Source organism: Mustelus asterias, chromosome 12 (assembly GCF_964213995.1).
Source record: "Mustelus asterias chromosome 12, sMusAst1.hap1.1, whole genome shotgun sequence".
Classification (NCBI taxonomy): domain Eukaryota; kingdom Metazoa; phylum Chordata; class Chondrichthyes; order Carcharhiniformes; family Triakidae; genus Mustelus; species Mustelus asterias.
This window is the reverse complement of record NC_135812.1, coordinates 89,915,497-89,930,926: the sequence shown is the minus strand read 5'-3', so window position 1 is coordinate 89,930,926 and position 15,430 is coordinate 89,915,497. Positions and strand designations below refer to the sequence as shown.

At 47.6% G+C, this 15,430-nt stretch overlaps 1 protein-coding gene across 1 annotated transcript in view; it reads left to right on the top strand.

The window, feature by feature from the left end:
* The window catches only part of faap100 (FA core complex associated protein 100), a 34,320-nt gene extending 19,198 nt beyond the window's left edge, over positions 1–15,122 (top strand). The window contains exons 6-9 of the mRNA XM_078225594.1: positions 5,237–5,379; positions 6,083–6,199; positions 9,103–9,189; positions 13,663–15,122. Coding sequence (XP_078081720.1) covers positions 5,237–5,379; positions 6,083–6,199; positions 9,103–9,189; positions 13,663–13,794 — 479 coding nt within the window. The 3' untranslated portion in view covers positions 13,795–15,122. The remainder of the gene's footprint in view (positions 1–5,236; positions 5,380–6,082; positions 6,200–9,102; positions 9,190–13,662) is intronic.
* Positions 15,123–15,430: the final 308 nt, after the last annotated feature.

The window sequence follows — 15,430 nt, the reverse complement described above, 5'->3', positions numbered from 1 at the left end:
CTTTCCAGATAACACAGAGGGATGACTGCCGCACAGAATTTCGCAGCACACTCTCTGACCACCATTTGGCCCTTCCTTCAAGTTCTGAATGGTTTGCTTTGTGGGAATTACCACTGAAAACATTGAGAGGCTTTATGAGGTAGATTTTGACTGTGGGAGAGCACGAGATGTGTGAATTGACAGCACATTAGAATCATAGAATATCTACAGTGCAGAAGGAGGCCATTCGACCCATTGAGCCCGCACCGACAACAATTCCACCCAGGCCCTATCCCTGTAACCCCACATATTTACCCTACTAATCTCCCTGACATTCCCCTAGCACGAAGGGGCAATTCAGCATGGCCAATCAACCCAACCCACACATTTTTGGACTGTGCTAACCACTGTGCCACCGTGCTGCCCTAACATTGTACACCTCTCCTGACTTCACTGGAAATAGAAATAGGCGGAGGGGTAAAATGACTGACGACTTCATCCTCACACAAAGTCAAAATCTATCTTCTCCTGCCACTTCACTGGTTTGCTCTTTTCTCCATTATGATTACTCCAGGGATTAGCTGTAAAAGCACAATGCTTTATTGCACAAAATAAAGAAAAACAAAACTACAAGCTTGTGGTGAACACAAACTGGTCCCAACCGGAACAATACAACAATGGACCCACTCAGGGGCCTGCTTTATACAGGGCTCGGTATCTGAGCTCCACCTGGTAAGTTAATTACCAATCACGAGGTTAGCTCATATTCAATGAGTCCTACAGGAAGGCCAATCAGTGATTTCCCCATGCAAGTCCTGGGGGTTATCACATCCATCATATTTTTCTCCTGCTTGAGACAGCGAGGTTGGTACCACGTTCAGGTATTGTCCTCTTGTCCATCATTATTCGGTAGGTTATTCAATTCTTTGAATGTGTGTGTACACTTATAGCAGGGATTGCTGAGGACAACACCCCCATCGCTAAGATCAACTGGCTTTTCCTACAGGTCTGCCATGAACCGGTGTCTCAGTCGGAGTATATCGGAGGTACAGAGGAGATTGGTGGACTGTACAGTGCTTTGGTGTTGCTGTGGCTGGTGTACCAGGGCAGCTCACTGCCATCCGCAGTCATAGAGGTTAGAGTCATAGAGGTTTACAGCATGGAAACAGGCCCTTCGGCCCAACGTGTCCATGCTGCCCAGTTTTTACCATTAAGCTAGTCCCAATTGCCCGCATTTGGCCCATATCCCTCTATACCCATCTTATCCATGTAACTGTCGAAAGGCTTTTTAAAAGACAAAATTGTACCCACCTCTACTGCTGCCTCTGGCAGCTCGTTCCAGACACTCACCATTCTCTGAGTGAAAAAGTTGCACGGTAGCACAGTGGTTAGCACTGCTGCTTCACAGCTCCAGGGACCCGGGTTCGATTCCCGGCTTGGGTCACTGTCTGTGTGGAGTTTGCACATTCTCCTCGTGTCTGCGTGGGTTTCCTCCGGGTGCTCCGGTTTCCTCCCACAGTCCAAAGATGTGCGGGTTAGGTTGATTGGTCAGGTTAAAAATCGCCCCTTAGAGTCCTGAGATGCATATGTTAGAGGGATTAGTGGGTGAATATGTGGGGGTAGGGCCTGGGTGGGATTGTGGTTGGTGCAGATTTGATGGGCATTGTAGGGTTTCTATGATTTCTATGATTCTGGACCCTTTTGTATCTCTTCCCTCTCACCTTAAAACTATGCCCTCTAGTTTTCGACTCCCCTACCTTTGGGAGAAGATGTTGGCTTTATCTATGCCCCTCATTATTTTATAGACCTCTATAAGATCACGCCTAAGCCTTCTACGCTCCAGGAAAAAAGTCCCAGTCTATCCAGCCTCTCCTTATAACGCAAGTCCCAGTAGCATCCTAGTAAATCTTTTCTGTGTTCTGTTTGTACTCTGGGCATGAAATACTTGCAGCCTCCTTGGAGCTGCTATGTGGCCCTTCTGGCACTTCATTGCATGGAGCCTTCTGGAATTTTCTCTGGGCTGAAGCATAGAAAAGCCCATGAGCATTTTGACGAACTGCAGTCTTTACCAGATGTTGCAGTTGATGTTAACTGTCAACGGCGTTTTTGTTTTGAGGGGCTGTTTTGTCATTAGCGTTTCGGTAAAGTATAATGGTCCATTTAAAGTGGAAAAACAGGCAGCAGGGTAATCATAGATTTCGACTCTTCCAACTCTAGTTGCGCCTGGAGAGCATGCATGGTTGCCAACTCTAGTTGGATGTACTCCTGGAGGTTTTATCACTTGACCTCCCTCTGTCAGCAGTCAAACAGCACGTTTTCCATCTTCCAATCTTTAATAAAACTTGTGTTTAAAGAAAGTTGGGGTGGGAGGGGAGGAAAAATCCACAATTCTTCCCCTGGGTTATTCACAGCAGCATCCAAGAGATTAATCTTTAATTCCCAGAGACTCCAAGACAATCGCACAGTGTTAATGGCCCAAAACAAGCATTTTGAGTGGTACGCGACTGGAGTGAAGTACTAGTTTCCCATAAGAAATGTAGTGGCTTAAGTATTCTTCCTGCTTAGTTTAATGATACTAAGACATTGAATTAGCTTAGGATTAGTTACATGAGCCTAGAGTTAGTTGAATTAGCCTGGGGTGGGTTCAACAAACCTTAGGGAGGGATTGACAATAAAAGCAAAATACTGCAGGTGCTGGAATTCTGAAATATACACCGAAAATGCTGGACACACTCAGTGGGTGGGGGATACAGAACGGAGAACAGAGTTGACAGCCTGAAGTTGTTGAACTCTGTTTAATCGGAAGATGAAGTGCTTCTCCAGCTTGCACTGAGCTTCACTGCAGCAGGCTGAGAACTGAGGCGGGGATTATCACCTTGGGTGGGTTAAGTTAGCCGAGGGCGCGTTTGCTTCTCCTGGACCCCAGTCTCAATGATTTATTAATTTTAATAGATATCTTGGGGAGGTGATGGCCTAGTGGCATTATCGCTAGACTATTAATCCAGAAACTCGGCTAACCTTCTGGGGACCCGGGTTCGAATCCTGCCACGGCAGATAGTGGAATTTGAATTCCATAAAATATACCTGGAATTAAGAATCTACTGATGACCATGAAATCATTGTCGATTGTCAGAAAAACCCATCTGGTTCACTCATGTCCTTCAGGGAAGGAAATCTGCCGTCCTTACCTGGTCTGGCCTACATGTGACTCCAGAGCCACAGCAATGTGGTTGACTCTCAACTGCCCTCCATTGGCAACTAGGGATGGTAAGTGCTGGCCAGCCAATGACGCCCATGTGTGGTTCCCCCCCAAAGTTGAAATAATTTTGATTTGGGGAGGTGAGCAGTCAGCTGTGACAAAGGGTCATCCAGACTCGAAACGTTGGCTCTATTCTCTCTCCACAGATGCCGTCAGAGCAGCATTTTCTGTTTGTGTTGTGTGAGCAGTGTTACAAGGTATCAGAGCATGACTCTCCTTCTGTGCGCATGCCTCAAGTCGGAAATGCACAGACTCGAGCAAGTGAGACCGAGAAATGATCAGGCTCCATCTGGAATAAAATGGGCTTGATGCTGACCCTGATTTTCATTGGCAGACAGGCAGAGACTGTAGCGCTTCCCAGTCTGACAGTCCTGTTTCTGCCAGTGGATCTACCCAAGACTGAAGCTTCACACTTTATTGTCGCAGTGTTGAAGCTGCTGTTTACTCAGTGGTACAGTAGTTAGCACAGCTGCCTCACAGTGCCAGGGACCCAGGTTCGATTCCGGCCTTGGGTCACTGTTTGCGCGGAGTCTGCACATTCTCCCTGTGTCTGCTTGGGTTTCCCCCGGGTGCTCCGGTTTCCTCCCACAGTCTGAAAGACGTGCTGGTTAGGCGCATTGGCCATGCTAAATTCTCCCTCAGTGTACCCGAACGGGTGCCGGAGTGTGGCGACTAGGGGATTTTCACAATAACTTCATTGCAGTGTTAATATAAGCCTACTTGTGACACTAATAAATAAACTTTAACTTCGAATGTGCGAGCAGGATTTGTGCACTGCAGTGCTACAGTATTACTTTCCACTACTGTGTGTGATCTGGGATTGATATTACTGCAGGTACCAATTTAAAATGGGAGAGACAGATCCTAAACCACAATTTGGTCCATTACTCAGAATATAGTTTCCTGCTTTGAATCTGATGATTTTTTTTGTAGCTAGTGGTTTGGCGTGGATTGGAAAATATTAGTTACATGGAAAGATTGGATCAGCTAGGATTATTTACTTTGCAACAGAGGAGGCTGAGGGGAGGCCAAATGTAAGTACATTAAATTCTGACGGGTCCAGATTGAGGATTTGAAAGATTTGATTTGATTTGTTATTGTCACATGTACAGTGAAAAGTGCTATTTCTTGCACGCTTTACAAAGCATACTGTTCATTGAGTACAGAGGGGAGAAGGAACGGAGAGGGTGCAGAATGTAGTGTTACAGTCAAAGCTAGGGTGTAGAGAAAGATCAACTTAATATAAGGTAGGTCCATTCAAAAGTCTGATGACAGCAGGGAAGAAGCTGCTCTTGAGTCAGTTGTTACGTGAACTCAGACTTTTGTATCTTTTTCCTGACGGAAGAAGGAAGAGAGCATGTCTGTGGTCGTTGATTATGCTGGCTGTTTTTCCGGGGCAGCGGGAAGTGTAGACAGTGTCAGTGGATGAGAGGCTGGTTTGAGCGATGGACTGGGTTACGTTCACAACCCTTTGTAGTTTCTTGCGGTATTGGTCAGAGTAGGAGCCGTACCCAAGCTGTGATACATCAGGAAAGGATGCTTTCTGTGATGCCTCTGTAAAAGTTGGTGAGAGTCATAGCAGACATTCTGAATTTCCTTCGCCTCCGGAGCTATTCCCCGCGATTGAGGGGTCCATAACAAGGAACGTAAATTTAAGGGAAGAGTTGACAGCTCTTGCTGTGATTTGAAGGGAAGGGAAGAGGGCTGTAGGGATCTAGAATGTGCTGAATGAAAGGATGGCAGAAACAGAAACCCTCATGATGTTTAAAAAGTACTTGTATTTGCATTTGAACCTGCGGTAACCTGCGAGGTTCCGGACCAAGAGCTGGAAATTGGGATAAGGCTGAATGCTCTCCTCCTGTCCTGGAAGTTTTCTCTGATTTCTATTCCTCATGATCAATGGCATGAACATTTTCTGAAGCGGGTGACTTTGAAGTGGCCCTTTCTGAGCTTTTCCAATGAGTCGATGTGTTTCCTCTCCCCTTCCCCCCCTCTCAGGAAATGCCGTGGAGAATGGATCTGATGTCCTGCTGTGGTTGCTGTCTGGCAATCGTGAGGTAGCAGCCGTAAGGATGCAGCCTGTGCCGATTGTGCACTGTACCACACCGGACGGCAGCAGTGTCCGCTTACTCTCCAAGCAGGTGAGTGGCGAATACTCGGCCCTGTTGGAAATTATCGGTCAGTTACTTGCCGGCTTCAAATGTTCTGCTGATTATTACAAACTCAGAGGCAGGAGGGAGCAGCAACGACGGCCTACTCCTGTTCCTATTTCTTATGGACATTTGATGGGCGGCACGGTGGTTAGCACTGTTGCCTCACAGCTCCAGGGACCTGGGTTCGATTCCCGGATTGGGTCACTGTCTGTGTGGAGTTTTCACATTCTCCCCGTGTCTGCGTGCTTTTTCCTCCGGGTGCTCTGGTTTCCTCCCACAGTCCAAAGATGTGCAGGTTAGGTTGATGCGAAATTGCCCCTTCGTGTCCCGGGATGTGTATGTTAGAGGGATTAGCAAGGTAAATGTGTGAGATTTTGGGGATAGGGCTTGGGTGGGATTGTTTTTGGTGCGGACTCGATGGGCCAACTGGCCTCCTACTGCACTGTAGGGTTTCTATGGATACAAGGGGGGGCGGGGGGGGGGGGGGGGCTCACAATTTTTGGATTAATTTCTACAGAGCGCGATTGAAATATTGCTCTTGATGTACAGAATGTGTAGTGTTTGCTTATTTATTTTAATCTCTGTGGCGTTATTTAATTACTAATGAGTTATAGCCCTCTCATCAGCGATATTTGGATGGTGTGATCTAACCGAGTGCCACTCCAATGCATTGTTACTCCTTTCCCTACAGGTTGCTGTTCATGATTTCTCTGTTGATGCAGCACTCAGTACAGTGGAAATTGTGATGGAGTGTTCCTCGCTGACTACATTTTGTTTCTTGCATCAGGCAATTGCAAGGCGTATCCAGGTAGGATGTCAACTATCTGCCCAGCGCAGAGTTATCCCCGCACTTGCTGCTTGTGCATCATGCAGCCTTTTTGTAGTCCGTACGTTCAGCTAGACTGAACCCTACAGTGCAGAAGGAGGCCACTTGGCCCATCGAATCTGCACCAACTCTCTGACAGCGCATCCCGCCCAGGCCCTATCCCTGTAACCCCACATATTTGCCCTGCTAATCCTCCTAACCTATACATCTTGGAACACTAAGGGGCAATTTAGCATGGCCAATCCACCTAACCTGCACATCTTTGGAGTGTGGGAGGTACCCTGCTGTGGTGCGTTATCCTGTCCCGCATCGTGTACGGAAGTGAAACATTGACTGAGCCCCGAACTGGCAATCTGTTGTTATTTCATAGGATTCCATAGTGCGAAAGGAGGCCATTTGGCCCACTGTATCTGTGCTGGCTCTTGGACCAGTATTTTTTTCCATTGATTGGGAAGCAGTGGTAAGATTCACTTTGATGGTTATTTATTTTCTCCTTGTTTCCACCGGTCAGCAGTCCTGTTAAAAGGAGCTGCTAAAGCCAGTTTAGTTTTGATCTGGGTGTTTGGTTCAAAAATTGCTTCATTTTGATCTGATCTCAGTCAGCAGTGTTACTCAATCATTGAAAAAAAAGTGAAATTGTGGAATCTCTACAGTGCAGAAGGAGGCCACTCGGCCCATCGAGTCTGCACCGATTCTCTGACAGTGCATCCCGCCCAGGCCCTATCCCTGTAACCCCACAGATTCACTCCACTAATCCCCCTAACCTACACATCTTGGAACACTAAGGGGCAATTTAGCATGGCCAATCCGCCTAACCTGCACATCTTTGGACTGTGGGAGGAAACTGGTGAACGTGGAGGAAACCCATGCAGACACAGGGAGATTGTGCAAACTCCACACAGACAGTGACCCAAGGCTTGAATTGAACCCAGGTCCCTGGTGCTGTGAGGCAGCAGTGCTAACCCCTGTGCCACCCTAGGGTCATTATTATTACAGAAGCACTGTGCCACCATGTCACCCGGAGAAAGGAATGTCCGAGGGGAGCCCCTTGCAATTCAAAGTGCTCCACTTATTTTCTGCAGTAATATAACAGATTGGACAGAATTTTGTTTGATGTTGTTGAATAAAGTCAATTTTCCTCTTGGATGGAGATCCTTGAGTTAAGTTGTTGCTGTGTCCTCACCAGTGAGATCTGTAGGAGAGTGTAATGGGATCCAAACTATTCTGGAGTCATGCTACCCAATGGAAAGGCTTCATTGGGGACAAAATCTGAGAAGGGTGAACGGGGTGGCGGCACGGTGGCACAGTGGTTAGCACTGCTGCCTCACAGCGCCAGGGACCCGGGTTCAATTCCCGGCTTGGGTCATTGTCTGTGCAGAGTTTGCACGTTCTCCCCGTGTCTGCGTGGGTTTCCTCTGGGTGCTCCGGTTTCCTCCCACTGTCCGAAAGATGTGCTGGTTAGGTGCACTGGCCATGTTAAATTCTCCCTCAGTGTACCCGAACAGGCGCCGGAGTGTGGGGACTAGGGGATTTTCACAGTAACTTCATTGCAGTGTTAATGTAAGTCTACTTGTTACACTAATAAATAAACTTTAAACTGTTAAGGAACTTTATGCTGGTAAGAATAAACAGAGCATTTCCTTTTGACTTGGGGATTGTGCTACCTGTCTCTTTTGACAGGCGAGAAGATAGGTGCTTGAATTAAGGGCCTCACATTGGATCGGAACCTTTCAACTTTAATTCCCACTGCTCCGGGTCTAGTCAAGGAAAGAATCATTTGTTCCGTTACATAAAGACTTGTAAAGAGGAGTCAAGGTTGAGAAATAGGATTCGGTCCTTTGATCCCATCGTTTGAATCCCTTAACTCTCAAAGCTTGTTATTACAGCTCTGGAATGGAAGGTAGAGTGATGCTGATGCACAGCGTTAGTGGAAAAATACAAAGTAGGTTGTCTTCATTCAGTATTCCAGTGGTATGGAGCCTCACTGCTTCCTGACCCGGCCAGTTGATTATCTCCACTGTTGGTGAGAGGCGGGGGAGGGGGGAGGGGGGGTGAGGTGAGGGGGGTGGTGGGGGGGGGGGGGGCAGGGGGGAAGGGAAAGAGGAATTGAAGACAAATAAAGCACAGTTACCTTCTGCATAGGAAAGGTGGAAAAATCAGAGGGAGAAGCATTGTCTCACCACCCACTCTGCCACTCACTGAGGCAGTCCAAAGATGTGTGGGTTAGGTTGATTGGCCATGCTAAATTGACCCTAGTGTCAGGGGGATTAGCAGGGTAAACGAGGGTTACGGGAATAGGGCATGGGTGGGATTGTGGTCGGTACAGACTCGATGGGTCAAATGGCCTCCTTTTATACTGCAGGGATTCTATCTACTTATCAAAAGGGAAAACGCTGGAAAATCTCAGCAGGTCTGGCAGCATCTGTAAGGAGAGAAAAGAGCTGACGTTTCGAGTCCAGATGACCCTTTGTCAAAGGGTCCCTTTCCCTTTTGGTTTCAGATTCCAGCATCCGCAGTAATTTGCTTTTACTCTATCTACTTAGTTGAGAATTGGTTTTCTGTTGGGGGATCTGAAGAAGGAAGGACAGAGGGTGAAACAGGACGCAGAGACTAACGGCACAACATTTCCGTAACAGGGAACAATACAGCTCAAAGCACCGATACGTCCAAATCATTAATCTTTTACGTGATAAATTAATTATTTGTGGAGTAATCATTGATATTTCTCATTCAAACAGTCACTCTGTAAAAATAATGAAATGAGAGGGACAGACACTAGGCAGTTCTCATTAAAATACACGTTTAAGAGCCTCGTTGTAGACCTGTCGTTTTACAGTTCCTCTCAAATTGATTAATTGTACGTGTGTTAATTTTACTCTGAACAGATGCTTTTGGAGCAGAGTTCTCCCAGTGGTGACTCACTGCCTGCCCTTCGAGTACAGAGTCTCAGACAGCTGGTACACCGTGCAGAGGTAAGCGGAACGTGAAGCAAACTTGGGAATACTGCAGAGTCTCGGGGTTAAGGTGCTGGACAGATGTTGGGAAGGCAGACAGTGCTTGTGGTCATGTAATTGAAAAACTCAAAACCCAAGATTAATGTGTATTCTGCCTCCGCCCCCCCCTCCCCCAACCTCCACCGGACCCCTCCCTCAATCAGATAGTCCCTGAAATGTAGCAAATGTGACAACACAAAGCATTGTTCCATTGAAAAGGAAGGTCACAGCTTCAAGGGCAACACCCGGATTGTGATTTTACCTGCATAGAATCCGACAGTGCAGAAGGAGGCCATTCGGCCCATCAAGTCTGCACCAACCACAATCCCACCCAGGTCCTATCCCCATAACTCATGCATTTACCCTAGCTAGTCCCCCTGACACTAAGGGGCAATTTAGCATGGCCAATCCACCTAACACGCACATCTTTGGACTGTGGGAGGAAACCGGAGCACCCGGACGAAACCCATACAGACACGGGGAGAACGTGCAGACTCCGCACAGACAGTGACCCAAGCCGGGAATCGAACCCGGGTCCCTGGCGCTGTGAGACAGCAGTGCTAACCCACTGTGCCACCGTGCCGATCGGTAGCCTGTCTGAAGTGAAGTTGAGTATTCACATGTGGAACACCTGGATGGGGAGGTAAAAATTAAACTGGTGTGTGTCTGATCAATGTGTTTCTGTTGCTACAGGTAGGAATCATTTAGAGAGTAGTCCTGGGTCCAGTTACTTACCACTCGTTCATTCTGGTCTGTGCTGTATCATTAACATGCCTATGTCAAGGTTTACTGTGATGAATGAGCTATTCCCTGGTTGAATTAGTCTCTCTCTTTCTCGGTAATATCTTGGGTCAGCGAGATGGTTGCTGATGGATTGCAGTCAGATTTGTTAAAGGAACAGGCCGCGGCAGTGTGAGCAGGGTCCCAGGTTTGACTGCCAGCGCACACATCGGTGATGTTTGTTCGAATACAGGCAGAGCCGTGACAATTCAGTCAGTTTCCCTGTATTAAGAAGGGGAAACACACAGCCAGGTTCAGTTTCCCATCAAATGACTCCTTTTGGAAACTGCACGTGTTGCGTTTCAGATGCGAACAGGATTGAGCTTGGTTGCGATGCTCACATAGTTAAGCAACCAACTATTGAAGGGCTACCATCACTGATAGAAAAGTAATATACCCGCGCTCTCAGTACCGAATTGTCCACGTTAGTGTTTGGTATTTACTATACTACACTGGACGCAATGGCCTGGATTCTCCCAAAAAAATTCAAAGTCCCCAATTCGCATGAAAACGGGAGTAACTCCCGCTGGTTTTTTTTAAGCAGGATTTTCAAAATAAATCTCCCACCTTCTGAGCATTGCAGAGTGCACTAGCGGGATTCACTGTAAAAATCAGGGGGCAGGGCCTACTCCCGCTGGAGAGGCCGGCAGCATAGCGCTGAGTGCACCGCTGTGCATGTGCCAATCTGTCAGCACTGAGATCGGGGCATGCGCAGTGGCCCCCCCACTATCGGCCTCCCGATCACTGGCCAGCCCCGCAATTCCCCATCGCTGCCTCTCTGAATACCCCCACCCCTTGATCGCTGGCCTCCTGAACCTCCGTGGGTGAGCCCCGATTTTCAGACGCCACCCCCAGCAGTCCTGACCCCCACCACCGGCAGTCCAGAACCCCCTCCCCCACCCCCCCCCCCCCCCCCCCCCCCGCCGCCGCACCCCCACTTCCCTCTCCACCCGGATGGCAAACCCTGATTGCCGTCCTCCTTCCCTCTGCCCACGAACCTTTTGAAGAATGGCCGCGGAACCGCCACCTGCACTGATCACACCCTATAGACCCATCCACAATAGGTCCTGCCCCCTCTGGCTTCGCCCCCTTGGCACTGCCCGATGCCTGGTGGGCAGTGCCAAGGTGCCCCTTGGGCATTGCCAGTTTGCCCTTTGGGCACTCGCAGGAGGCAGTCAGTCCCCTTACCCTCAACCTGACAGGGGGGGCCTCAATGGCCTCTCTTCACTCCAGCGAGGTTGGCAGCCTGTTCCCCATTTGTGGGGAGCAGTCAAAAACCCCGCTGGAGTGAACCACTCCTGGCGTAGGGGCATGGGCCCGGAGACTTCAGTCCTGGTCCCGCTAATGGGATGTAAATACAAATTTAAATATTGAAATCAGCTCCGTGCCGATTTCTAGCGTGGAGTTGATGACGCTAAAAAACCTTGCCACGGAGACGCTCGGAGGCTTGGGCACCCAGCTGGGAGCTTGCAAAATGGCCTCTGCTGATGTCTCCCAGCCTGTTGTGCTACTAGAGCACTGCAGCAGACTGGGAGAATCGCTCCCAATGTCATTATATAGCTCTTGATCTCTTTGTGACCAGTTAACCACAGCAAATACACATGCAGAACGTACATTGTCTTGAAGTGTTGTTTCATTCAATTGTTTTAATTTGTAAAAAAATTCCAGCTTTATACACATATACCTCTGAATCAAGTGGCTTCAATTCTGCATATTATTTCACAAAAAAAAGCCACCTGAATATTAGATGTCAACTTTAAAAATAAATGTCTGTTGCAAGCAATGAGTCTTTTGACGGAGAATTTACCTGGCGTGCGAGAGCCCTCTGCTGGCAGTAATAGGGAGTGCGCAAAGCTCGCTATTTTGCATTCAGAGAAAAACTTCCCCAGGTCCAAAAGAATGCAGTAACCTAGCTGGACTGAGACTCCAGTCCCACACTAAGGTGAAGACTGTCAGTGCCCTCAGGGCAACTGAAGATGGGGATTATATACTGTGCTGGCATTCCAAGAATAAATACGTGCCACATTTAAAAAAAAAATTCCAGGCATGGAATTGCCTGATTCTGCCAAAATTCCATTCATGGAATTCGATCTGCCTCCCAGTAACCAAAATCACTGGGAATGGAATTCCCATCCCAGCAAAAATGTAGTTAAGCTTAGAATTCCTAAATCCGCCAATTATAGGATTTGTTTTACTTATAGTCAAGTTCAATTCCACTTTTACCCGTCTGAGGTCCGTGACCCAGGTGTACATTTAGATCTAAAACAGAAAATTCTGGAAATAGGCAGCAAGTCTGGCTGGATCTGCAGAGAGAGAAACAGTTCATGGCCAAAATTTTATTCCCCCCCCCCCCCCCCCCCCTGCTTTCCTCCACCATCCCGGGGGCGGCGAGCCATTGAAATCTCTGTTCACATCGGCAGGACTGGAAGAATTCCATCGGCAGGAAGGGCTGGAGAATTCCGGCCTATGTTTTAAATCAAACACGACTCTTCTTCAGAAGACATTCAGCTGGAAGCGTAAAATTTGCTCCTTTCTCCACAGATGCTGCCAGAATTGCTGAGTGTTTCCAGCGGTTTTTCTTTCAGATTTCCAGCATCACAGTACGCATACACACCAACATACAAACTGGGAGCAGAAATAGGCCATTCGGCCCCTCGAGCCTGCTCTGCCATTTCGTAAAGTCATAGCTGAGCCAATTGTGGCCTCAGTTCTGCTTTACTATCCAAGCCCCATACTCTTTCAATCAACAATCTATCCAACTCAGCCTTAAATATATTCAGTGATCCCCGCCTTCACCGATCTCTGGGGAAGAGAGTTCCACAGGGATCTGAGCCTCTGAGAGAAAACATTTTCCCTCATCTCAGTCTTAAATGGGAGACCCCCTTATTTTTAAACTGTGCCCTCTTGTTCCAGTCTCTCCCAGTAGAGGAAGAAACATCCTTTCAGGATCCACCCTGTCAAACCCCCTCTCAGGATCTTGTGTGTTTCAATAGGATCAACTCTCAATCTTCTCAATCTTAAGGGCGGCACGGTAGCACAGTGGTTAGCACTGCTGCTTCGCAGCTCCAGGGTCCTGGGTTCGATTCCTGGCTCGGGTCACTGTCTGTGTGGAGTTTGCACATTCTCCTCGTGTCTGCGTGGGTTTCCTCCGGGTGCTCCGGTTTCCTCCCACAGTCCAAAGATGTGCGGGTTAGGTTGATTGGCCAGGTAAAATTGCCCCTTAGAGTCCTGAGATGTGTAGGTAAATATGTGGGGGTAGGGCCTGGGTGGGATTGTGGTCACTGCAGACTCGATGGGCCGAATAGCCTCCTTCTGCACTGTAGGGTTTCTATGTTCAATGTTCTCAATCATAAAAGCCCTACAGTGCAGAAGAGGCCATTTGGCCCATTGAGTCTGCACTGACTCCATGACAGAGTTATCTTACACAGGTGCTATCCCTGTAAGATGCTTACCATGGCCAATCCACCTAACCTACACATCTTTGGACACTAAGGGCCGATTGAGAATAGCCAATCCACCCACATCCCAGGACTCAGTCGAGTGATTCAGTATTTTGCTTTTGCTGTACAACTTGGTTGATTTTTCAAATCTTGGATGTGAATCCAGTTTGTTTTACTGAAAGTACAGGAAATCTCCTGGGTGAGATGATAATTTCTTCATTTGGATCTTCAGGCCCTTCTTAAAGAGGTGCAGTCACTGCGTGACCGGTTGTGCATTGGGGCGGAAATGAATCTGAATGACACTGCGGACAAACTTCTGCAACTTTATGGACAGCTGAGGAGCACTGACCTAGTTATCGTGTAACAAATGGAATCGTCCAAAGTGCCACCGTCTCCAGATGACGCCGAACTTGTTCTCCACAGTCTACATTTAAGGAGAGGAGCTTTTTATGTTTTGTGCCAGTTTTAAATTACTATCTTTAAATTACTATCACTGATTTTCTGATATCTCTCCTTTTGCCATGAAGAAATAACTCGTGCTTATGCAGCCCCTCTCTCATTCTCAGGAAATCTCAAAGAACTTCACAGACAATGAATTACTTCTGAAGTGTACTTGCTGTTATTTTGTCAACAAACAAATGGGGTGGCATGGTGGCACAGTGGTTAGCACTGCTGCCTCACAGTGCCAGGGACCCGGGTTCAATCGTGGCTTGGCCACTGTCTGTGTGGAGTTTGCATTTTCTCCCCGTGTCTGCGTAGATTTCCTCCAGGTGCTCCGGTTTCCTCCCACACTCCAAAGATGTGCAGGTTAGGTTCATTGGCCTTGCTAAATTGACCCTAGTGTCAGGGGGATTAGCATGGTAAATGTGTGGGGTTACAGCCTGGGTGGGATTGTGGTCGGTGCAGGCTCGATGGGCAGAATGGCCTCCTTCTGCACTATAGAGATTTTATGATTCTATGAAACTTGGCAGTCAATTTGTGCACAGCAAGGTGCCACAAACAGCAGTGAGATAAATGATTCCCATTGACCAGTTTAGTTGGTGTTGGTTGAGGGACACATATTGGCCAGGATGTCAGGAAAGAAGCTTCCTCTGCGAACAGTGCCGCAGGATCTTGTATGTCTACGTAGACAGGAAAATAGGGCTTTGATTTCTTCACCTATGTGAAAGACGTTATCTCTGACTGTGCAGTGCTTCTTCAGTACTCCATCCAACTGGCGGGCCAGATGATGTGCTCTGATCCCGTATTGGGCCTTGAACCCATGATCTCCCGACACCGGGACAAGAATACAACCTTTGTGCCACACGCTCAAGCACCTTGGGGAATGCAAATATCTGGGCTGGTCTGCAGAAACGGAGTCACTGCACTCCCAAAAATAACTCAATGTGGAAAACACTTTGAAACATTTCAGTGATGTGACAGAGTTCTATGTAGACCTGGGGGAACGGCAGTGATGGTTACAGAAGAATTGTGGTCTGTGGGCTGATATTTTTCGACAATATTTTGCAGCCTAAGTACCATTTGCATAAGACTCGTTGCTAAATAAGAATCCAGTGTTCCACAGTGCCTGGCAGTGTGGTCACAGGCATGCGATGGTTCAAATGAGAAGCTGGTTTTACCACACGGGAGTGATACAGAAATGCAATTTGAAAAGTTTGTAAAATTGCAAAAGTTGAAATAAAATTGTTTACCAATAAATTGCTGTTTGGTATTCAAAACTATTGTTTTTTTACGCAGAAAACACTAGTGCAAAGCAGTGTAAAATGTTGGAAAAACTGGAGGTAAATTCACTACTCGTCAATCATTAATATTATGAAGGCTCCGGTTTTGACCGCCAGAATGCATTGCGGTGGCTGAGTCACACATGGGGTAACAATTGGCTTCAGTGTCCAAGAATTAGGGGTGAGGAAAGTTTGATAATGTTCTTTATCCTGATTGCCATCTTGCTGAGAAGTGCAGATTTGGATTGATGACGGGTCTGTTATCGCCAGATGGCACTC